General features: G+C 38.1%; 1 protein-coding gene across 3 annotated transcripts in view; it reads right to left on the reverse strand.

Annotated features, from left to right (window-relative positions):
• Nucleotides 1-24682, reverse strand: part of mvb12bb (multivesicular body subunit 12Bb) — a 43364-nt gene extending 18682 nt beyond the window's left edge. Inside the window, exons 1-7 of one of the 3 annotated variants that reach the window (XM_055050601.1) lie at nucleotides 24603-24682; nucleotides 23124-23219; nucleotides 14541-14636; nucleotides 11304-11394; nucleotides 9033-9162; nucleotides 8765-8875; nucleotides 774-832 (exon numbers count right to left, since the gene is read on the reverse strand). In XM_055050601.1, coding sequence (XP_054906576.1) covers nucleotides 774-832; nucleotides 8765-8875; nucleotides 9033-9162; nucleotides 11304-11394; nucleotides 14541-14636; nucleotides 23124-23210 — 574 coding nt within the window. In that variant the 5' untranslated portion in view covers nucleotides 23211-23219; nucleotides 24603-24682. Of the gene's footprint in view, nucleotides 1-773; nucleotides 836-8764; nucleotides 8876-9032; nucleotides 9163-11303; nucleotides 11395-14540; nucleotides 14637-23123; nucleotides 23220-24602 lie in introns of all 3 variants that reach the window. The other 2 variants (XM_055050600.1, XM_055050603.1) reach the window with 2 other exon arrangements.
• Nucleotides 24683-25460: the final 778 nt, after the last annotated feature.

Raw genomic sequence — 25460 nt, forward strand, 5'->3', positions numbered from 1 at the left:
GTCCGTCTCTGAGAAACTCCAATATGGGGAGGGTTTACTTTTAATGTTTAAACAGTTTTTTTTTTTTAAAGATCCTGGGTGACTTTTTTGAAAAACATTTTTAAAAAGACATGTGCCAAGAAATTCACTTTTGGCAAATTTTCAGCTTAATCAACCCCCACCGGTGACAGGGAAGTTGCAAAGTTAAAAACATGAATATTTTCATACATGTACCAATTGAAGAATAGTGAAGGTTTGCTTCAATATCAGTGAACATGTTTGAAGCACAATTCCGAGGAAGCACAGACATAAAGTCATCTCTTAAGAGACAACAATGCTTTCTACGGCGTATCAATATGTGTCTGCGGTCCAATCGGTCATTTGAGCTTCCAACCTCTGTCTGTCACAGAACAGGCTGGATTTGGAAATGTTGGAAGGCTTTCAGAAATCCCAGAGTTAAGGATCTTCATCCTGTAGGAGTCTTATTATGCCATAGTTTAAAAATAATTCTAAGTCACTTTGCAGAGTGCTCTCTCACACACCCAGTGTGACGTCACCTCCACTCACATTAACAATAACAATGTTCTATTATGGCTGTACGAGAGAAATCAGAATCAGCTGAAAATGTTTTCAGCCAGACAAAAACCAGAGACCAGAAACCTGCTACAGAAATCTGATTTCTGTTTTCCTCAATTTGCCCTTTCCCCCCAAACATTTTTTGCACCTGAAACATTTTGTGCAATTAATTTATTTGGAAACATCAAAGACATCAAAAATCAAAATGTATCTTTTACCTGTCATAGTGTAGATGCCAGTGTTCTGCTGCTGATACTGTGGCCTGCTGATGGCAATCCTGCTGGGAGGGGAGAAAAAAACAAACAAATAAAGTCAATAAAATATACCAAGAAACAGCTTATAATGTCAAAAAAGATAGAAAGAAAGAGTGCTTGTCAAACAGCTTATTACAAGAGATGTATCTCGGACATTTGTGAAGTAATGCATTCAAAAATATAATTTCCCTCTGAACACAAATGGCTCCTGGGAAAGCAAAAAAGAGAGCATTGAATGAAAGTGAATTCAGAGTGGAGAAACATGGAAGAAGTTCAACAGTGCCTCGGCTGCCCAGGGGCCTGAACAGACCTTTGGAGCAGGATCTTGTTAATTCTGAGGAACTGAGAGATTCCATTATTCAAAGAGAAGACAAGCTTTTTTTTCTTCTTCTTCTTCTTTCACTCTTCTTTTTGTGGCCTTGTATTACAGAAAACAGCACAGAATGCAATTTGTGGGTAGTTGAAGTTAACAAACCATATAAGATTGAAATCCTCATCAATCAAGCTATCATGAATTACACCCTGTGACTCACCCCCACGGATCGATAAATCCGCAGCAGGCAGAGAGAGGGGGAAAAAAAATCACAGCTTTGAGAGAGAGCTGCTTAACATGACATGCTTTGGAGGTTAAACTATTTCCAGGATGGGTTTGCAGAACTCATGAAATTATAATGCGGAGAAGTTGGAAATTGCATTTAAAAGCTCGATCGAACAGATTTGCAAGTTGCTGTTAAAGAAGAAAGGGGGCATGTAAACTAAAACATTCACTAAATTTAAGCCGACGGCCAGATCTGCATATTCTGCGGGCGTCACACCTTGAGTTGTGACTCGCTGAGCTTTATCTCTCCGGACGAGATAAATAAACGCAATAATTTCCATCAACAGCAATAAAACAAGAATTGTGACAGGCTGTGGTATTTATGAGATGAAGCCTGCAACTCAGATTTATTTGCAGTGAAAGGGTCGACTTTTCTGCACCTCATTTACATCAGCATTTGGCCATGTTAAATCCGGGCCAATGGTGAATTTTTAAAAGGTTGGCATCAATCTTGTGGGGAACAACTGCCACATTCAGCGCAGACTTCTTTTACCTCGCAAAGGTTGATCCCATTGCTGGAGAACGAAAAAAAAAAAAAAAAAGAAGAGGTACACATCTTTCAAAGCACAAAGACATCGCATGTGCAGATAAACTAGAGCCAGATGGTTGAAATGTCTTTTAGGGCTTCTGCTGCACATGTTGTTATTGTCGTTCAAATACTCAGAATAAACAAAGGAACAAAGAAAATGGCTTTAAGACTTATGTTAGAAATGGAAACACACAAGACTGAGCTCATGAAATGTTTTCTGACACTGATAGAATAATTTGTAAGATTTTTTGTAAAATTAAAATTTATCCAAGCTTGGATAAATTATTCAAGTTTTATGTTCAATGAACATTTTTAACACACAGTGCTCTTTTTGTACATTGGAAATACAACCGGACTAAGTCCCCTGCAAATAACTAATAGCCGTCAATATCTGAGATCCCCTCTGAAAACGTTGAAGCTTCAATAATATTTTATTGTGATTCAATCAGCACCAAGAAAAACAAATGGTTTACCTGGACTGGCTGATGTACAACATTGTGTCAAATTTGCATTGTGCCTAGGTATTCTAACTTGGCACAATGCAAGTTAAAATACCTTGTATTTTCTTTTGAATATTTAAGATGTGATTTAGGACAAACCCTCCAAATAGACAGATTTTCCACAAATAATTTGGGGTCATGTTCCTCAGAAATATCCCTAAATAGCTTTATCTGTGAAAAGGAGGGAGTCCACTGTACTTTTTCCAAATCATTATTAAGACGACTTCGCTCAACTGGTCTGTCAATTCCAACACCTTGGTATTTAAACTCTTTCTTTCGCAACCAGAGCACAGGATTAAGGAGGTGAGCTTGTTAGCAAGTTTTACTTTAGTGTTTTAACTGTGACTTAAGTAGCTAAGGAGTCGTTGAAATTCCACTAATTTTTTTAAAAAACAAACGTGTGCGTGAATTGGTTCATGATTGAAAGTAGCATGAAGCGCTTTGGGAACCCCTGGGCTTTATGAAGCACAATACAAATACAGGCCATTTCCAATTCATTATTTAAAACCTTTTCAACTAATTAAGCATGTAAATCATGGCTTATCAAGTGCCCAGGACTTCAGGAGTAACTAAACCCCAAACCTTTTTGAAGAAAAGCTGTAGAAATTTTGCCTATGAATTGTGAAATTTTCTTGTAAATGTTTTTAACTCAGTAACATGACCTAAAACTGTCTCATTATTGCCCTCTTAGGGTTTAAGGGTGGCTTCTGCAGTTAAATGTTCATGTTGGTAACAAATAGGTACTTTGGACAACTCCCATCATTTATTGAGATGACATTTTCATCTGTAGTTGCTGTTATCATGCACAACCAAGGCAACAAAGTATTGTTTTTAGAACAGTGAGCTGTTGATTTACAACCTCAAATCCCAGAGGAATTGAAAAGGAAGCTTTATGGATGCAGAGCAGGACAGTAGAGCAAAGAGAAAAGGACAAAGTTAAAAGTTTGGGGAAAGGTTATATCCCAAACGTTCTCTGCCTGGCTTTCTAAATGTACAGCCAGATCGAGATTTAAAAAGGAATGGCTAAAACAAAAGAGGTGGATTAGCAATGACAATGTTTAATTTCCATTCGGAGTAAATAAAGTATTTGTGAACAAAATTTAATTGATTATTAAAACCTGACATCAACATAACAGCCTTGGGAACAATGAATGACAGCCTAAAACTATTTTGATTAGTTCTATCCTAATCAAAATAGTTTTAAACTGTTATTCTTCATCAGATGTTGAATAATACCAATATTTAACAAATATATTATTTAAAAGCCTCCATAGTTCTGTTTTAGAACTGTGGAGGCTGGTTTCCCATCTCTCTAAGTCTACAACATCCCATCCCCCCAAAAAAAAAAACAGACAAAAAAAAGCAAATCTCAATCCAAATTGCTGATTTCTAAATACAATTTTAGGTGCATTGGAGAGGGTAGCATATGGCAAATCAATTAGACAACTAATTCTTAAAACAAAAACATGGCAAGAGCATTTGCTAATCAACAGCAGTGTTTGGGCCCACATTATGTCGGCCACTGGAGTTTTGAAAACAATTAATCCTCATTCTAGGCAAGGAGAGCCATATTGACACATACTCCTAATTTGAATATTCAATTACAGCGGAGTTCCTCATCAAATTATGGCAAAACTGGGAACAAGGCCTGAAATATTCACGCAATTACAGCGCGGATCAAAAGTGTTGTGTTCCCATGAAATCTGCCCAGGTTAAAATCAAATTAGTGCAGCAAAAGCAAAACTGCAACACAAAGGATCACTTTGAAGACACAAACTCTAATTTATACAGATTTGCCTCGTACCGAATTCATCTTTGTTTAGCGCGGGATAAAGAAAGGACTTTTATTTTTATAAAGATAAAACAAGAAGGCAAAGAGAGAGTGTGAGGCAGACCGTGGGGACCGGCAGGCAGCAGTCAGACGGGAGGTAAGAATGGGAGTAATCTCCCCGAGTGTGAGGAGCCAGAGCTGCATTACAGAGAGCTGGAAGCTCTTGTTTTGACACACATCTAGCCTCTCCTGTGACAACAGCTCCACACCTTCCCCAGAGTACCGGCACTGTTGCTTTGTGGGAGCTGCTTTCTCACCCATCATTATCCTCCTTTAAGCTCAGTGTCAGCTGCCGAAGACGGGATCCCTCTGAATTTCGGAGGCCCCCCATGCGATCTCACCTGATCATTCAATCATTTCTGGCATCGCCGCGCATCCCTTTGCTTGATCTCTGCTTCTTCTCGCAACTTTCTTGAGCACAAAGTAATGAGCGAGATTGAGCTGGAAAGGATTGTTCCTCAGCACTTCAGACAGAAGATCTGTCTCGTGACAGACAGTCACAGTGTCTCTCTCTCTCTCTTGCTCTCTTTCTCTTCCGCTGGCAAGTCTTGGTTAACCAGCATGCAATGAAAGCTGATACAATACTCCAGCAGAGCTCCGCCATCGTGTGGAGCGTGACAGGTAGAAGACTGCAATTCTAAAAGTATTGATATGAATGCCAATTCTGACACTGATGACACTCTATATACTTCACCTGAAAAAGCCAGCTATGCAAAGAGAGAGAGGGAGAATAAAGAAAAGGGACAAAAAAAAAAAAACTGGCCTTGACATTTTTATCACCGTACAGTTTGATTTAAAAAGTGGCCGTGTGTACAATAGCCTATTATTCTAAGAGAAATGTCAAAAACCTTGATTCTGAGTGAAGTGAAAGAAATTGCAATATTAGGACAAGGCTAATTTATGCCAGCAGTCAGTGTAGAGGTCAGATATCAGCCTCAGCAATGACAGTTTTATCAGGAGAACAAATGGCAGCGCTGGTCAGGAGGAGGAAGGAGGGAAGATACTTTACAGGATACATTAAAACGCTGACCGGATGGCGCGACGTCTTTACATTATGGAGTCGGGGAGTGGCTGATACGGCCTGTCTTGACAGAGAACAAGCTAAAGTGGTTGACATCTAGCTGTGGCCATGAATCAAAACAAAGGCCCGCCACTGCTTAAAATGCCGTGTACCGACTTGATAAAGAGACTTTTAACACGAGGTCTAAACGCAGCTTCACAGGCCTCCGCTCTCTGGCTGGGTTCACATCAGCGGTATGGTGTGTGGTGGCGGCTTGTGTGAAATGTCACTATTTTTGTCTTAGGTTCCTATGTTAACAGGTCAGAGCATGGACACAAGGTGCATCACTGTGACTGAGTTATGTGCTGGAAATCAGAAAAAAACAAAAACAAACAAAAGACAAACATTTCATAACTTTTGGTGATAATATTTGAGGTATTTTAGCGACACATTATAATGAAAGTCTAAAACACATCAAAATATTTCTTCTAATTTCACCATCTGCGTGCTGATAAAGTGTTTTATCTAGTTGAAGGGCCACAGCAGAACCTTAGCCCTTTTGTATCTTGACAGAATAAATTTAGTTTTTATGTCGTTTAAAGAAAAAAATCACATAATCAAGATTTGATTGCAACAAGTTAATCGTCTCTGGAGCAGCAGCCTGACGAAAAGGCGAAAGACGTAAAGCAGAATATAATGCTTTGACTACAATAGGAGTTTAGACTCAGTTTGTTATATTTTATTCATAGACTTGTTTTAGATGACTCAACAAATCAGAGTAAGAACAGTCAGTCTTTTGGTATATGTGTCTCCAGCTTTAGACATCTGGAAGTCAATATTTTTGTCTGTTTCTGTTGTTGAAAGCAACTTAAGTTCAGTCACATTCGCTATGTTTTCACAGATTCGAAAGAAAGAAAATGCAAATTGGGTGTGTGGTTAAGAGCGATTAAGCCAGGATATGAAAAGTGTGATTTTGTCAAATGTTGACGTTTTGTATAGCTGTAATAAACAACACAAAGACACTGCTTGCATAAACCACACATCTCAGAAAAATGGAGAGTCCTCTCACCAAATGTAGAGGTTTGGACTTAAAAATTGTATTCGTCTAGTAAGCGACAACCCACCAGTGGATCAGAGCATTCCCTATGTTGGAACTCATTGAGGTAAATGTGTGTCATTTTGTGCTTTTTCCATAAAACACCTTATGCAAACATAAAAACCTTTTTACAAAACTAAGGAAGTTATTTTGAATTTTGCAGTCGCCATCAACCTTTTCTAAAGCGATGCTTCAAATTTTTCTTAAAAGAAGTTGATGGATGGAGATTGTCTCTGCCTCCCCACAACATAAAAATGCCACCACCATGTATCCCCTGGCATAGCATCTGTTTGGGGCTATGTACAAGGTTTGTCTTACACCGTATAATGTTTGGTTGCAGACAAGTTACATTTCGGTCTCCACTTAAAGAAGACGGAGCACCTTCTTCTGTGCATTTTCTGTGTCGCCTCTGCCTTGAAACGAAACAAATGGCAGCTTAACATAGAAACATTTCAGATTAACCATACAAATGGTAATTAATTATACTCCTCTATATTATGTAACGAGTTGAATAATTCCAGTGCTGCTGAATGAAATTTTAAATCACTAAAAAGATGCAACAGCTCTTCCTCACAGATTGTGGCTCATATTTCCCCTTTCAGTTTTCAGGCATGTGCAAAATAAATCATAATGGCAAGCTGAAACGATCGAAAATTAACACTATTGACGACAGGATTTTGATCATCTGCTTACCACTCTTCTTCTCCAGCAATAGAGAAGCAGTACTAATGAAATGCATCTGCCTTGATGAAACAACCTTGTGCATCCCATAATGATGCAACACGATGCAGCTACTACGCATTGCTGGGGGTTGTGACGGAGGGAGCAAGATTTGTGCTTTATGCTTGTACACAACACTAACAGGCTCCTTCTGCCTGAGGCAATGGGAGATTTGAAGAAGGGGGATCAGTGCGCCTTCAAAATTAGAAAGGTCATTAAAAATTTACACATTATTGACTGTATTTAAAACATCTTTTCCAGTGACTGTAAAGAGCACTTAAATTTAAGAGGTGTTGCTCTGCTAAGGCCTTAAAGTTGCCTCAGAAAGCCTGAGGAGAGCTCAGAGTGGAGACTTTTCATGAGTATGTATAAAAGCACAGCTGAGTTGAGGGAATGGTACGAGATGAGGAACTGCTTATAAACCACTGTGTCAAGATATCCAATCTGTGACTTTAAAGAAGGAGCATAACTATTTATGGTTGTGTGTATGGCTGTCTGAAGTGTATGTAACGACACAGAAACAGTCAAACAGGGTGCCACGGTTTGAGTCGTCCACGGTCCCGTCCTTATGTGTCAGTGTTTTACGGATGGAAAAACTTTCAAAAGAAGACTCCCTGTCTGTGAAATGAATTTTAATGTTAATACAAAAAACGGCAGCCTGTGATCTCAGCAGGCATCAGGAGGTGGAGGGAGGGGTGGGAGTGAGTCGCTTCGAGGTGCAATTTATTCCAACCTCTAACTTGAAAGTGGGCTTCAAAAGAGTTTAGGATTACCAGGAAGAAGTCGTGAAGGGGGCGCATTGGCCTGAGCTCCGACACATCAAAGATTATTGATCATCCGACTGCCAAATTGCAGCGGATTCGTCAGAAAAGCCTCAGTTTCCCACTTTAAAACGGTCCGTTTATTGTTCTTATCCCACAGCAGCGACCAAATGCGAGCAGCCGCTCTGTTTTGAATTTGCCTCCCGGTCTTTGGCGCGGTGCTGCTTTTTAAGCGGCTTCAGCGCAGGATGGCGGCACACTTCGCTTCCAGCTTGGCAAACACCTCAGCTGGGCTGTGCCAAAACTCCACTCTCACCAAAACGGCACACCACGGCAGAAAGGAGTCTATCAATTGTTTGTTTACAATTTGCTGTGGAAATCCCCTGCTCTTGACTGGGATAAATAATTCAGCTGTTTGATCTGAACACAGTACAAAGGTTCGCTCTGTTCACTCCGAGGCCCAAGGCGGAGGAAGCCACAAGCGTGCACACTCCACATGGCGGAGATTTCGGGAGCTCTCCTCCCTTTCCTCTGCAGCTGTCACTAACTCTCTGGGCCACGTCTTCCTCCTATGTGTCTGCAACATGTCGGAGGAGAGGCCTTTCCTCTGCCTCGTGGGACGACCCCCACACAAATGGCAGGAGTTTAGCCCTCGTTGAACTCCTGATGTTGTTTCAGGGAATCCTGTCTAGTTAGAAATGTCTCTCCGGTTCACCCTCGCTCGCTGCCTTGTTGTCCAGACACGACCCTCAGAGGCAGATTGCCCAGTAGTGATCAATTGCTTGTGTCTTCATTGCCGTACACATGGCAGACAGAGGTGGAACAAAGACTCATGAGTACAGAGAGTGTGGGGGAAAAAAAGAAGGATAAGCACAAGAGGAAAGTTGAGCAACAAGTTAGAAAACACGGCATGATGGCACCTTGTTGCGCTGTACAGGGCGTCGGTTTTTGGAGCGCTCCTGGTTTGGTGAGATGACTGACTCCGAGGAACGTCTCCCATGCGATACCATAATCCCATATTGTTTATCTCTCTGTGAAAAACATCAAGATGAGAAGCAGAAGCTTGTGTAGTTAGTAAGCTTAATAATAGAACCTTTAGAATAAAGAAAATAAAATAAATCTGGATATATATAAAGCTGAGAAAAATTAGTGACTGATTTCATTCATTTCCAGCGACTTTCAGCTCACCCCACACAGGTGTAGTTAACAAGCTGGTACTTGGATTTGGCGGTGATCTGGATGTCACATACAGCTGTCTCGGCAGCCTCACGAGTGCTCATTTTCACACACAGCCTCCTCTTCCTCATGGCAGCTTCTTCTGATGAGTAAAGTCATGTACATGTGAGCGTGTCAAGAAGGAACTAGTGCATATTCACTTCTGTGTCCTGGGAGCTTGGATATATATATATATATATATATATATATATATATATATATATATATATATATATATATATATATATATATATATATATATATATATATTTGTACAGAGCCTTGCAAAAGTATTCAAACTTTTCAACTTTCACACATTTTTTCACATCATAACTAACAAACTTTTATGTAATTTATTGGGATTTTATATAACAGACCAACACAAAGTACTTTTGACTAACTGTGTGGAGTTTTGATCTTTAAAGCGTTTGGAAGACATCTGAAAAGTGAACTGTGCTTTTGTTTCAAACCCCTCTGAGTCAATAGCTCTGAAAATCAACTTTTTTCTGCAAAATTTACAGCTGCAAGACTTTCAGGGCATGTCTCCGCCTGTATTGTTCATCTAGACAATAAAATGATTGCCTGTGTTAAGTGTCTGCGATCCTCAGTTTTAAAGGCACAGATTCTTGATTGTACTGAAGTCTGGGCTTTGACTGGGCCTTTCTAATACATGAATATGTTTTTGCTCTAAACCACTCTATTATGCTGTCACTTTGTGAGGATGGTGTTTGGTCAAAAAGTTTTATTTGACTCTCTTTTGCTACATACTATATTCTCTACAAGGTCTGTCACAAACTTCTTTTGGTTTTCTTTCAGCAATGCCTGTCCTCTTCCCAATCTCCCATAAATGCCAGATTTTGGAGTGTAGCAATGTTTGTCCCTTTAATAGATGAGCTGTGAGTTACCAAGGGACTATGGGTGCTTCTTTGATTAATTCTCTCCTTACCTGGTCTGTCACTAGATAGTCGGCAATGGTTTTGTACATTTAAAGTTGTACCATTCTCTATCCATCCATTTTTTTAAAGCTGTTTTGATCCATTCATTGATTAAAATTTTAAGTTCTATGAGATGTTCAAAGCTTGAGATATCGTTTTATAACATGGAATGCTGTGTGTCTACTAATGTTTTCTAAAAATGAAGTGAAAGTATTTATTGCTTAAGATCTTGACGGGGCGGCTGGATTTTACACACAGGTGCACTCTATTAACTTCTGGTTATGCACAACTTTGTGTTCATCACATTAAACCCCAACGACACACATAGAGGTTTGTGATTGTAACAAGTAGGAAAAAAATGTGAAAATTAATGCCTTTGCAAGACTCTGAATATTTATAAAACTCCTAGTTATGCATAAGCCAGAAAAAGGAAATTGTCTTATCTGTGTTTCTGGCTGACTTACTGTGCTCTGAGGGAATTGACTGGACACTGGAAAGGCACAAAATATGCGTGCATTATTATCATTTTTATCATTTCTCTAGGTAAAATGACGGACGAAAGTGAATTCTCCATCAAGTTTAATGCACGACAGGGATTTAAACTCGATATTCTGGATAGGGATTCATACATAATGCCACATATATACATTAAACATGGATTCGTTTAAAGTAATAAAACATTAAATTACAACACAGCCAAAGAAAACATAATCTCTTTTCCCTCATTCTGGCAAAAAAAAAAGAAAAAAAAAAGCATCGCCATGCTTTTCTATATTGCATTTGTGCCTTGCTCATTTATTTCCTCAGCAACACAAGGAAGTGCTGTGTAAATGCAATGATAATAAAAATAATAAACAAGCTGTCCTCACTGCACACACCAAAATATTATTACATTTTCAAGGCTTGGATGAGATGGAAGAAGGTAGGGGGAAATACGTAGCACTCAAAACCCACTAAAGCATTGGGGAATGCATTTCATTAATATTAGAAAACCCCCATCTACTGGTCCTCTTCCCAAATAAATACATAAATAAATAAGCCACTCATAAAGAAAAGCCCAGCTCCAGCTGAGATAAACAATGACTCATGATTCTCCTCTCTTGTACCTCCGGGGCAAAATGTTTATTTTATTCCCACAGTCTGCCATAAATTAAGCTAACCTGCACCCATAAAACATTTACTATCTCAAGCAAAGTTGCCTCTGAGGACCCCCCGCAAAAGCTGGTCGGAGAGAGTGGAAAAAAAAAAGAAGGAAAACAGGAGAAGGAGGATGCCTGTGGTTAGCATTGACTGCTTACTGTTTATTTACTTTTGTCTAATGTTTCTTGCACAGGTGTGAAGGACTCTGGCACCGGGTCCTTGATGTCAATCAGCTTCATATCCACAACAACTTCAGGCTCCTAAAACCGAAGAGCGGGCGATAAGAAAACAGAAGAAAAAAACAAAACGTGTGCAGTTATGCAAATTCATTTTCCAAAACAATACATGGATTACGCAATCTTATTTACCTTTTAGAATAAAAGGTAAATAAGATTACTAATACACTAAAAGCTCCTAAAGAGAATGGTTTGCAACATGCCTAATAATTGCGCTATAGAAACCTATTCTTGGTCTGAGAGGAGCATCTGAACTTCCAATCATTTTCAACCTTTCAGGGATAGAAGTTGTGTAATAATGGGAGACAGAGCGGACTCTCTGATCAACAGAATTGAACTAGTTAAAAATAATCAGGGGGGTTGTGTAGTTGACATTTTCAAGCATGACTCTTCCCTGCCTCCCATTACATTTTCATTTTTTGCCATAATAAATTGCAATAATACACAGCGGCAGCAAGGAGTGGGGCGAGCCAGGCGTGACTTGATGCGTCCAAAATGCCTGGATTACACTCTCGCAGCTCCTCGACTGTCATTACCATTAGAGGCATTTTTTATTCATAGTTTTTACACTGACGTAAGGAGGAATATGGATGAATGTTATTATAATGCATGAAGCTTCTTTTTTTTTATTGTTTTCTCTCCTTTTTTTCCAGGATATTTTTTCTTCCCCATCACAACCTGACAAAAGAAGGCTATCTACCTTCAACCTAGAGTATGATAAATCACAAACTATTTACCTCCCCCTCCAAATAATTCAGGAGCTAATTTTGCAGAATCTGTTTTTGTCATAGACAATTACAGTGGGAGTTCCAATGACTGGCAGACAAAATAGCCTTTGTTGATGGTTCTGTCATGTTTCATTTGTGTCAAAGCCTTTAAAACAATGTGGACGGACATTTTAAGATAATACGCAGGAACTAGGGAAAGGCCATTTGCATGCTATATACTAAACTGGGGGCCAAATTGTGCTCAGCCTGCCAAGTTTCCTGGCTTTTAGAGGACATACAGAAAAAATATGACTTGATTAAGTCCTAAAATTGAGCTGATGCAAAGTAATAACAAAAAAATTCAGGTTTTGTTTACAATGCTGTCTGCATTATCCACCTGCAAGCCAGGGAAACTTAATTAATAGACATCCAATAGCATGAGCTGGGGTTGGACAGGCTGGTGGCTCTGGCGCTGTAAGCAGGTGTATTTATGGCCACAGAGCAGCTGACAGCCAAGCAGAAACACATCAACTCTTGACTGCAGGCAAGCGAAGGGTCCAAAAATGACCCAACCACATTATGTGGAAATGTAATGTAAAGATCATTTTAGACACAGAGGAGTCATGGCTGCTCAAATTGGGAATTCTATATATGGCCTTAACTACACTGAAATTGCTTTTTCCAGCACAGTTTTACCCCCTTACCCCTGCCAAAAGAAAGAATATTCACATTTCTAAGATATAGAATTGTGTTCAAAACAATAGCAGTCCAACTTGATTGAAGTTATATGTCTTTATAGCTGCTAACTTGTTGGTGGAGTGGAGTAATAGAAAACCAGCAGACCAAACAGACCATGCCATGCATGCTGCTGATTCAGTGTTGCAGAATCGTTAATTGAAAGCAACATGTTCAGAGAAATAGCAATGTGGAGCTTGACCAGTGATGTCATTAGGATGGCAGTAGTGTTTAAATACAAGATATTGTTAAAATGCATTCCTCTAAATGAATTGGGCGGTCCGAGATTTTTTTTTTTTATCAGAAGAAAAGAAAAGTTTAGGCTGCTCAACTAAAATAAATTATTTTTAAAATGTCAAACAATTTAAATTGGAAGCGTCTATTTCAAAACACAGAAGAATAGCAAAAATGGCAATGACTCAAGCGATTATTTAGGGTATGGGCCTGCAACTTGTGGCTCAGGAGATTTTATGCTGGCTTTTAATAACTAAGCATTATTAAGAACCTACTAATGTTTTTAAAAATAGATATAATCATAAATGCTTTTCAAAGGAATTATTGTTTCCTAAACAGAGAGACATCTAAAGTTACCAGTCATATTTCCAATTCTAATTGTGTTGTCGGTATGTTTAAAACTATTACTTTTTTTTTTACACATTTTTCCACAAATGACATTCTACAAAAAAAACTGTGTTAATTCTCTTTTTGGGTTTTCTTCATTTTAAACTCTAAACAGAAATAAAATGGTGGTTCTTCAAAAAAGGCAACAAATCCTCTCTAGTAGCTAGTTATGAAAAAAAAATTAAAAGGTCATGTAATGTTACCAGCTGTATGTTTTATTCAGCAGACCCCTCATCTGGGGCAAGTAAAGGTAGTCAGAGACCTGTAACAAACTCCTGAAGACACACGATACATGGTAATGTGTCACTAATGAAAGCAAAGCTGAACTTTTTGGACCAACGTACAGCAGGCGGTTTGCTTAGAAAACCTCTGAATACTCAATTCAAGTCACAGGATTGTGTGAAACATCTTGGCTTAGGTATCTTGATACAGGAATATTGGTAGTTGTGTAAATAGGTCTATTTATCACAAAGATTCATACATCAAAACACATGAACGTGTTGAGTCATCTTAAGGTGAAGAGGAAATACTTATAGATTGACAGGATGGCTTGCCATCCCAAACTGACTGAGACATTCCTCTTCACATTTGGATTTGGAATGAAATGCACTATAATCCCAATCCATTTCTGTGTTTCTAAATAAAACTTGTGATTAGGATTTTAAGCTTTACTCACTTCTTGAAAACACACTCCTATCACTTTGAACACTGATGTATGTGTATCTTTCAAAAATCATAGTCTGGTGGTAACAATTTTCTCCACAGGGATAGTGTTGATTGAATAAATTGGAATAGTTAAAATGCAGCTCATTGTTATTTCATGAATAAACATAAATAATATGCTCGAGAGGGCATAAACAGGAAAAAATATCTCTCTGTGGTGATACTCATTTCAAATACGCATGCAAATCCATTATATGTAAAAAATTCAAAACTGCTGCCAATGTGCCGCCCGCTTTTTTTTTTTTTTTTTTTTTAAAGTGGGACTTTCACTGATCAAAGTGCAAAGTGCATTAAGATATTCCACTAGCGGTGAGGTGCGCTAATAACCGCAGGCAAACTGAGAAGCTCTTCTGGATGAGGAAGAAGAGAAGTTTGCATGCTTACAGTTTTCCTGGAGAAGCAAAGGTAGCGAGTGACCTTGGATTTGAATAAGCCGTCCTTCCACAGGTCGGCGTCGGAGCCATCTGTTGTTTGTGCAACCTATGTGGAAAAAACAGGAGGAAAAAAAAACAAGGAGAGAGAGAGTGAGAGAGGGAGAGAAAAAGAATGTATGAAGGAGGTGGGATAAAGTTAATGTATGTATGCCATGGGCGTGCTGCTTTTGCCTTCTTCCTTTGCATACTAGCCTTAATTAACGCTTGCCTACACTTGTGCTCCATCTCATTAGTGCTCTGCGCGGGTAAAGTCTTAGCCTCCAAAAAAGGTGGCTAAAAATACCATCCCTTGGGACCAGGCTGATTAAAGATGCCCTGACAAGAATCTGCTCTAATAAGGAAACCAAACTTCTATGTGCTTCACTGATGAAGCTGGGATTACATTTGGACCATGTTTTTCTACAGAAAGCAAACCTAGAATAGTTACAATAAGCAAGAAACAGGTAAACTGAAAATACCTGCAGCATCAGTCTCTTCTTTTTTTTTTTTTGTAATTTAAAGAAAAACTTTTAAGAGGAATAAATTACAGTTCATTTAAATCCACACCCAACCCGTAAAACAGAACATTATTTTTTGTAAATAAGCAAAATAGTCACTTTAAGGAAATAAATTGCATCATTCTGACAATATGTGGGCACCATAAGTCAACTTCAAGGTCCTACACTTCATTGCTATGTAAATGCAGGCATGCTTGGAAAAAAAATAGTCAAAAAAAAAAAATCTGCAGACTGCATCACAGAGACTCTTCAATCGTTCGAGCAAACATGCTTGGCTGAAACGTCATGTTCCATTGGCTATCATGTGAGAATCACCTAAATAACTGCCAGAGTTATTTTCTAAAGGGATCCTTTACAAAGAAGAGTCAATCTAATGAGGTTCATTCAAATGAAGAAGTCATAGATCTCTGCACCCACCTACACACATTACCCCCTTGACATTAATGATGAATGACCCCAGTGGCTATAGGCAGGGGGGAAAACGTGGTGTGGGGAGACTCATCCAAAACCGCTGCTGACTAGATGGGCTGAGAGCGCGAACCGGAGTTGGGAACGGAGACAGATAGAGGAACGGGGGAGAGGAAGAGAACGAGGAGACGACGAGCAGGGGAGAGGGATCGTTGGGTGTCTCCAACGGCGGGACCATGAAAGGTCCCAGAAGGAGCCCATACATCACCAGCCTCCCTCTTCCTTACAAGACAGCCCGTCTTGGGCACTTTTTCCAGGTCAGTGGCCAGCACATCCTGTCAGCGTAAACAAAGGGCTCGCTTTGTGAAACCCAAAGTCAAGCTGAGGAGTAACGAGGGCACGGTCCTCTGAGGATGCACCTCAGGCTTCACTCCGGCAGCAGGGATGCAACGCAGCTTGAATGTGAAACACCAACCGCTGAGCCACAGCCACAGAAACATACAGAAGAAAAAAACATGAATAAAGTCACATCAGCCCTTTTCTAACACCCTTACACTTACTTCTGTACAGCTTGATCATTAAACAGACTTCAATGAGAGGAATGTCACATGTATGATAAGAGACATCATCGCTGTGATATTGAAATATGTCATATCATTTGATTTAAAATGCAAAGACAGAATCACCTGCCACTTGCAGTGATCTGAGAGCCCACCTGTGAAACATGTCTTGAGGGGATGATTAATATTGCTACTGTATGAAACATCTCTGGAGACAGACAATGCCGGCGAAGAGCTGCAAAGCACTAAAAGGCACGGCTGTGAATTCAAAGATAAAGGCTCAAAATGATAATAATAATAAAAAAAAATCCCTGGAGAGTGAAGCCAGGTGAAAAAGAAACGGGACAGGTGGAGCAAATCAAACATTCCCTTCAAAGTAGAATTTGACAGCATGGAAAATAAAATGCTTTACATCCTATCTTTGAACTGAAAATAGGAATGACATGACTGAAGATGTGCAATCTTTTAATCTCTCAAAGTTCAACTGTTTCCTGTATACACCATTGGGAAGCTAATACTTTCTTAGATTACATTGATTGATATATTACAATGATTGCTGGAGGGAAGGTCAGCTCATCCAAATAATCTAAATAAAAAGTTTTGAGATTAAACTCCTCTTAAGAAAAATATTCATGTTCATTGTACGGCAGGTGCTATAATAAATCTGGGTCTTCCTTGACTGTCCAAATGTATTTCACCCTTTACTTGTGTAATCTCTTATGGAGGTTCTGTGTTATGTGACTGGCTCTCTGGCCTATGCAGTGTTGTCAACTCCTCGCTGACAATTAGTATTGGCTGTCCGAAAGTTGCAGAAGTTGCTGAATTTGTATCCCCTAATCTGCACATAGTGTGAATTTATCGCAAATACATGACATATTTTATCTATTTGTCAGACTTGGTATCAAACATCCTGATTAGCGCATTATCAAACTTAATTACCATTGAAATTAACAACAACCGATGCAAGTTAAAATGCAAATGTTCCTGTCTGCCTCTAAGATTCATCCAGACCCTTGCTAGTAATTCAGACAGAAGCAAGAACATGACAAACACCACAGAAGCCTTTGGATCAGAAGATATGTGACCGTACTTCATAGCAGGAAACACATGAGTAGAGCCTGTCGTCAGCATTTTAGCTAGCAAATGACAACAGATTTGTGTTTGTCGATGACGTCTGACCACAAAGAAAAATGTTTGAACTGCTGGAGTGGATCTTGTTCGCTGGAATCAGGGCGTGGTTTGTCCCTCGACAAACCTTTTTTTGTGAAAGGAAAGCTCTAAATACAGGCTTTCTCAGCTCAGTTACACTAAAGGTCTGATAAGTTTCCAGAAATGTTCATGTTTGACATATTTTACATATACAAAATAAAGGAAAAATAATCACATTCTGTCCAATGATCCATTGCACCTTATGTAAATGCATAAAGTCTCATAACATCGAGTATAGAAATGCTTTATGCCCCAATTAGATATTTTTTTCTCTTTCAATTGGGTCCAAACCTTAATTAGCAGGGTTCAAACTCCACTTTATCCACTATTATTTGCAGCACAATCTTATTTAAGATTATAGTGTTTCTAGCATTGCATTCCAAATTCAACAAACGTGAAAGAGATGTTTTTGTGGGAAAAGCAACTGCATAACTGTAATTGCTCTGAGAAACCTCTGCTGATATAAAAAATAATGAATCGTTCGTCTATTTTTTTCTACAATGTTCCAACCCCTAAAAGTCAAATTTAGTAACACACAGGGATCATACTTGGTCATATACTATGAAACATGTAATCTTAAAGGAAAACAATTATGTTCTCTCGGTGAAAACTAAAATAAAGAATTTACTTCAAAGGGCACGAGAACGCCTTTGAAGAGGGTATTAAAAATCCAAGGTTTATCTGACAAAAACTAAATAACAATAAAAATCTCATTAAATTACTATTGTTGAGATTTGTATGATTCTCCATAGTGTGGCATTTAGCCTGTGGGTTGAGAGTTTAAACAAACTAGCAATTAGTTGAGTTGAAAATGGGAATAAGAGTTTGCTGGCACGTCCTGATTGTAACTCCTGCGCAGAGAGTGAACGTGTGAGAGTCTGCTTGTGGTGTTTGATGTCGGGTGGTGGCTGGTGCTCTGGCAAAACTCCTCATCCCTGTGGAACGGCGTTTGATCTGGGCCCGCGCTCCCTTGCGTTGCATCAACCTGCTCAAGTTCAGAGACGTAAAAGCCCCATATCAGAGAGCAAAAGAGGTAATCTGCCCTTTGATCTGCATGTAAAATGTGCTCAAAGTGCGTGGAGCAGTCACTATTAGGGAGGATTGTGAAGATTTTTAGTATTAAAAAAAATATATGTATATACAGCTTAATATCCTGACACCTCCACTTTTTAATGTTGGATAAGCGAGCCCATATGTAAAGATGATATTTTTGTATGTCTCTCAAATCAGCAGATTAAAGACCGTGTAGCATTGCTTTAAAGATGTTTTAAAGACATATTATACTAGAAAGTTACATCAAAACAGGCTCTTGAGGGGAAAAAAGTGCATAGAGGTTTGTGTATAAAGATTTCAACATTCACTGATCCAAAAATATGCATATAAGAGTGTCGTGCTTTCCTAAGCAGGGCTGCTGTTCTAGCTTCAGTATTTATGAAAATAAAGAAAATAGTTGGCATTTCTGTTTTTTGTGCTTCCTGATCAAGAGCTTATAGTTTCAGGATTCACACAAAAATTAGTCTCAAAATATTCTACTCAACTTCTGAAAACGCCTAAAAGCAGGATAATGTTTTAAAATTGAATCTGTAGCCTTGACAAAAACAAGAGCTAACATACATTATCATACAAATATAAATTAAGTAAATGCAAGGTACATTTTTACAGACTTAATCTACAACAAAACTACTGATATACCCATTCAGTTGGAAAATGTATGTCAGTTTTACAGATAGGCCTACATCATGTTCAAAAACGTTCACTTTAAAGAATGTTGTTACATATTTTTTTTTTTCCTAAAAATTCCAGTGATAAAATGTTCTGTTCAGCTATGTAAATATTCAAATTAACTCTGAAAGATGAAAACTCAGTGGTGGGCTTAAACATAACAAAAAAGACATAATGTTTCTGGGCAAAGTGTAAAATTTACAGAATCTCATAATAAGGAAATTAAAGTTTTATTAAATATGTTCTGACATTGTTTTTCTTCACTGCTTTTGATGTTACTTAAGATGAGAAATCAAATGATTTTACAGGATAAGCCGCCACAAAAATAATTAATAATTGTAGAAGGAAAATGATGTACGTTTATATATATATATATATATATATATATATATATATATATATATATATATATATATATATATATAATATATATATATATATTTTTTAGAAATACAAATGTGAAAAGAGTATAGTGTGCATTTGCATTCAAGCCCTTTGACTCAAATATGCTACATAAAATCCAGTGTAACCACCTACCTTCCTACATCCCCTAATTAGTAAACACAGTTAACCTGTGCTTAATTTAACTTCCTATAGACCCAGCTGTTCTGCGAAGGCTCCAGAGGTTTGCTAGGGGCCATTAAACCAACAGCATCATAAAGACCAATGAAAACAGCAGATGGGTGAGGAATAAAGTTTAACAGGAGTTTAAAGCAGGTTTAGGACATAAAAAGAATATTCCCAACTTTGAACAGCTGTTCAGTTCATCATCTGAAAACAGACGGAAGAAAGGCAAGAGCAAAACCCTTGTTAAAAGTAAGCAAGGTGTAATCTGGTTTGCTACACACAATGCATTACTTGAGAGAAATAATTTTCACTATGAAACACAGTAGAGGTAGTACAATACTGTGGGCTTGCTCATATTCAGCAAGACCGACGGCGTCAAGCGCAGGGCACGACGGGAACAAAATTTATTAGAGGCATCAAAAGACATGAAACTTGGAGAGAAGTTCATTTTCTTATAGAAATATGACCATAAAACGCGACCACAGCTACTGAGTGTCATACAATCCTAATAGAGTAAATGTAGTTTGATGCTACTTTTGCAGAAAAATTAAAAACCATTTTATTTACCAAATTCTAATGTCAGCGTGATATGTTATTATAAAAAGAAAATCTCAAGTGTTCAATAACTTACCTAACTCCTAACTCATCTCTAACAAAAATACTTATTTGGTTGGTTATCTGTACAGTAGTTCAACAGCGTCATAATGTTCACTAAATTATCTTTGTGTTCATTTTAAAAATTGTATCGCCTTCAGTTCGAGAATTGGCTTTGTTTTTGCGGATGTGTGATCATCCATCACTTACAGATCTACACTCCCACCATCCTCTTCTCAAGTACGGAGAATGTGGATTTACTTTTAGACTGTAAACTCTTCCTGTACTGCCCCCCCCCCCCCCGCACCCAGAATGGTATTTGCACATCAGCCAAAATGTATTAATGCTCTACGGCGCTGCATACAGGAGAGAAGTCTGATGGGGTTTCTTTCTGTTTGTCACTATCCTGTGATGTGCATGCAGTCTTCCTGCCTGTGGCTTCATTCTTATTCCACCCACCATCATCTGCCAGAGATTCCAGCAACCTGGGTGTGTAGGGTGGAGCAGGAAGAGATAAGAACTGGAAGAAGGAGGGACTGCGGGCATGGGGTGTAAAAAAAATAGTTCGGAATAGGAAGAGCGAGAAAGAGGAAGAGAGATCTGCCCCTGAGCTTGTTTGGAGCTTTGTTTAACTTTCACATGCTCCTCTCTTTTCAACCCGCGCCAACTTGATTTACAACAACAAAAAAATGTTCTGAGTCAGGTCGAACTTCAATGCTTCACATCATGGCCCGCTTTTGTTATTGTGAGACTGCTGCGTGTTAAAAACAAATCGAGGACAAATTGAAATATTATAGGATTGGCCAAATATCATTAACAATTTAGCTGTGGAGTGGTGATGGCAACAGATAAACGGGAATCTCAGAACCATCAAAGCAAAACTCTATGAATAAGTCATCTAACATGTCAACAACCTCATAGAAAGCTGCTAACATTCTGACTGTGCATTATGCCGTTCACACACTTGCAATGTGCAACAAACCGTAACACATTTTTAAAATTGCGGTTTTTAGTCAGTTCCTTTAGTTTTAAGATGAAACGTATTAAGTGCTGGCAAATAATCAGTCATCCTACTCAATGCTTGATTCACTATCAACAGTAAATTAATGTAAAAATCAAGGTGAGAAAAAGAAATTGTGGATAAATACACCAGCTGCATTGAGTCAAACTCAGTCCTGAAACAAGTTAGTTAGACATAAAATTACAACTTGTTTAATAACAAATTAGCACAAAAAAATTGTAAAAAGAGTTCATTGAAAATCCATCACATGATGCTGAAGAAACAATTTTTCTAAATTTCTTCTGCATCAGTTTTGTCCTTCACCAAGAAAAAACACAATGTCCCCTAACATCTTCATCAAAAACATACATATGAAAGATTCTGGAAAATCGTCTTGCAGATGATTGACATTTATTTCTGAAAAAGCAGAGAAGGTGTTTACCATTGTCTGTGGACAGTTCAGAGCTATGGGGATTGTTGTAGAGAGCCTGACAATAAGGCATTGCAGTGTAAAATTGTGAGCTTTCCTACAATTTAGCTAACACTGTACTTAGACTCAATTTCTTGAAAAATAAAAAATATATTAACAACCAAAACATCAAGTTCAGCAGAGCCTTTAAGAAACATTAGAGGCTCAAGAACAGCACAGATCTCATAATGTTTATAAATTTTGGAAGGAATTCCACTTTTCAACTCCGGTAGCCTTGACCAAGCTACTCTCTGCAACTCCTTCATTCTCAGTGACCTTCTGACTATGTCTGTATTTCACAGTAGTAGGGTCAAACAAAACACAGGTCAAATTGCTGAAAGGAAATCACGCTTAAAAACAACAAAAAAACACAGAGAAAATGAGAAACAGAAATTAAAGGGTTCACTTTTTTTGACACTTTGTATTTTTTTAAAAGTACAGATTTATTTCCTGTTAATGTTTTTGCTGATGTTACATTTGTAATTATTTTTGTTGTACTTTGAGATTTGCTTGGAGCATATAACAGCAAAACGTTTCTTTTTCTGACTTGATTATACTCTTTTCTTTAAAATTTTTGTACATTTCTAAAAGGGAAATTCCCATAAGGCACGGGGAACAAGATTAATGACAACAACTGTGATCATATTTCTAATGAATCGAAACATTGTCGTTTTTAAGTTGGAAGAGCAAACATCTTGCCTCAGGGTTAACACATGGCGGCTGTCACATTTAATATAGAGACAAACACTAACAAACTCTTACTTGTCACTAACTTGAAATTTGGACTTTTTAATAATGTAAAGAAATCAGCATTAGACAGCTAAACTCATCTCTTTTACTTTTTTCTCATAACTTAAAAAGAAGAATGCACAGTAGGACATTTAAGCTAAATGTTGCATTTCATTAAGTCAAACTGCAAGTATTGTAGCATAACACAAGAGTATTGTCAACAAAAGGAAGCTAGCTGACAGCAGATTTGGCCGAGATATGAGAACAAGTTATCTACTGCAAGCTTTAGCGTTCCCAGCTTGTCCACCTGTCCATGTGTCCTTGGGCAAGACATGGAGCCTCAAGATGCTCCAGATGGCAGCGGATCACTTTGCACGCTCCTGCCATCAGTGTAAGTGTTTGTGTGTAAATAAGTGATCACAGTGTGGAGAGGATTTCTCCACATCGTCATCCTTGATCTATCTGGTCTGCACCCTTCATAGTTTTAAAGATTTTTAATATCCAGTGACGTTTTATGTTGGTATATTATTATCTTAATCACTTACAATAAAGTTTGTGGTTATAATTTAACACAATTCAAGAAACTTAGGGGTCTGGATACTTTTTTGAGGCATTTTGCCTAAATCATCACACTATCCTTTTAACGCAAATGCAACTTTTTATAAGATAAGAGTAAAGAAATGCTGAAATATTTCTATTAGCCAGTGATGAAGAGTCATTATCCCTGTGTCGTTCCTTATCCAGTTATTTAGGATCATCTTATAGCACCTCTACTCACAACATAGTAGCCCTCAGGGGTTTTGCTGAGTGAGCTCACTATTCCGACTGCAGAGACGGGGTCCAGCTTGTTGCTCTCTTCAGACATGTTGGAGATCTGTTAGAAAAGCAAAGGAGCATCAAAATGCAATGTGACACTTTTCATTGTGACACAGAAAAACATTTTTTAAATCACCTTCTTTGAAAAGGAAAACTTGAAAATTTAGCAATAAGTACAAAACCAAATGTGCAAAAGGTGAAAGAAAATGACAATTACGTCCTTTACAATGCTGACCTGCAGGAGGAACGGGGGGTTTCTTAGTCTAAATGGCTACATTATTGACTTCTTGATGAGGCCTATTAGGCTCTAGAAGAAAAAGCGGGCGCCTAATCCGGGATCAAATGACAAGTGAGACCAGTGACAAAACAGCATTCGGAGACCACCGTCTGACTTCACCAAATCGCAGATTAGGGGAGAGCGATCACATATTTTCAAGGAAGTCCCGATCAATTGCTATCTATTTCTGTCTAAGGGAATTTTTGCCTAATGGATATGCAAGCCTTTTTACCGGGTAAGTGGCTTTGCAAAGGTTCTCTTATGCAGTTTTATTAGATTAGGTCTAAAGCGATCTTGCAGTAACTGACAAAGTTGCAGCATTCAATCTTTATATTTACAAAATCCATTGCAATTAAGCTGATCAAATTAGAGGATTTACTCCAGAAACATGCTGTCTCGTTAACAAATGCTAGATAGCTGTACTTATTCAAATGAAACCGAATGGCCATTTAGCCAATGGGGTGAAAGATATCTTTATAACATTAATTTGTTCAAATTAGTTATTTTTTTTCCCAAACCCAAATCAGTGCTCAAGGACTAAAAAAAAAAAAAAAACAGAAAAGCCCAGTTAAATTATACAAAAAAAGAAACTTAATCCCCTTTCCTCAATATTATAGAAGTGTCAATAAAATTTACATATGTGTAAAGTGGAGCTTTTATCAAGATAACTGATAGGTCTATTGTAGGGATTAGAAACCCTCCATATTAATAACAATATTTTTTAGTCAATAAACTTGCAATTAAAGAAGAAGAACGTTATTATAATGCAAATAAAATTACAATGTGTTATTATTTGATCAAACTGTTTGTAAATATTTGATTAACATTTTCATTCTGATCATATCCAAAGTTTTTGTACATAAGGCTACATCTCATGTTTCTGTACGGCAGTTGAAACCCTGGATGCTTTCTTTAATAAAAGTATAACTGAGAAAGTTCAATAACAAAACACTACAATGATAATGACTACTCTAGGAGGAGCTGCTGTATAGTTTGACTGAAACGCCTGTCGACAGATTAACAACACTAATATATATAGTTGTCAGAAGTATATCCGGTTTAGTGAAGCTTTTTGGCCACACTTTCCACGTACACTTGTGACTCTAACCGGAACACAAAAATGAGGCCAAACACCTCAAATAATCCTAGCTGTTGTATAGTTACCTTTTTTACGTGAAAATGTCTGATATTTGCCTCTTCAGCTCAACTTTGCCTCCGTGTTATGAAGCTTCAACACTTCCGGGTGTCGCATATTGGTAATAATTAACCTGAAAGTCCACAGAGTGACGTCACAAATGTCTGCTGTCCGGTTCAAAGTCTCTTTATCTATTTATCTGCATTACTCACCAAAGACCAGACCAAAACTAGTTAACGGTTCAGTTTGCTTTGTTAACTTCTTGGAGGCTTTATTTCTTTGCCATAACTTATCCAGCCTAATAATTATTTGTGTAACTACATTTGCGGCTGTCTTGCACTTTGACTCTCATGCATCCCGGGGTCGGGGGCCGCCTGACAGCTGTGTGTCTCTCTAAAAGTTATCACATGTCGTTCCTGTAATCAGATAAAAGTAAGACAGAGCAATGAATTTACTTAAGCCCTTACATCATTAGCCAAGTCATGCATCTCCCTGAGCGCAGAAGTTAAAAGCCTCTTTGTAGGCTCTCTAAAAGACCAGCAGGCAACAGATGCTTCCCCATCATCAGGTTTATTATTTCTACCATCACTACACCAATGATACCATCTTTCAGTTAATTAAAACCTGAGATTTGCTGCTCTGCTCTGTTACATGGCGCCATATGTCGGTGGATTGTTTCTTCTGCGGCTAATCACTGACAGCTGAACTTCTTTACATTTCTGATAGTTTTTTTTTTCACTTTTTTTTTTTACTCTGTGCATAGCAGATAGATAGACAGATAGATAGATAGATAGATAGATAGATAGATAGATAGATAGATAGATAGATAGATAGATAGATAGATAGATAGATAGATAGATAGATAGATAGATAGATAGATAGATAGA

This window comes from Poeciliopsis prolifica, unplaced genomic scaffold (genome assembly GCF_027474105.1).
Source record: "Poeciliopsis prolifica strain line A6 unplaced genomic scaffold, Auburn_PproV2 SCAFFOLD031, whole genome shotgun sequence".
Lineage (NCBI taxonomy): Eukaryota > Metazoa > Chordata > Actinopteri > Cyprinodontiformes > Poeciliidae > Poeciliopsis > Poeciliopsis prolifica.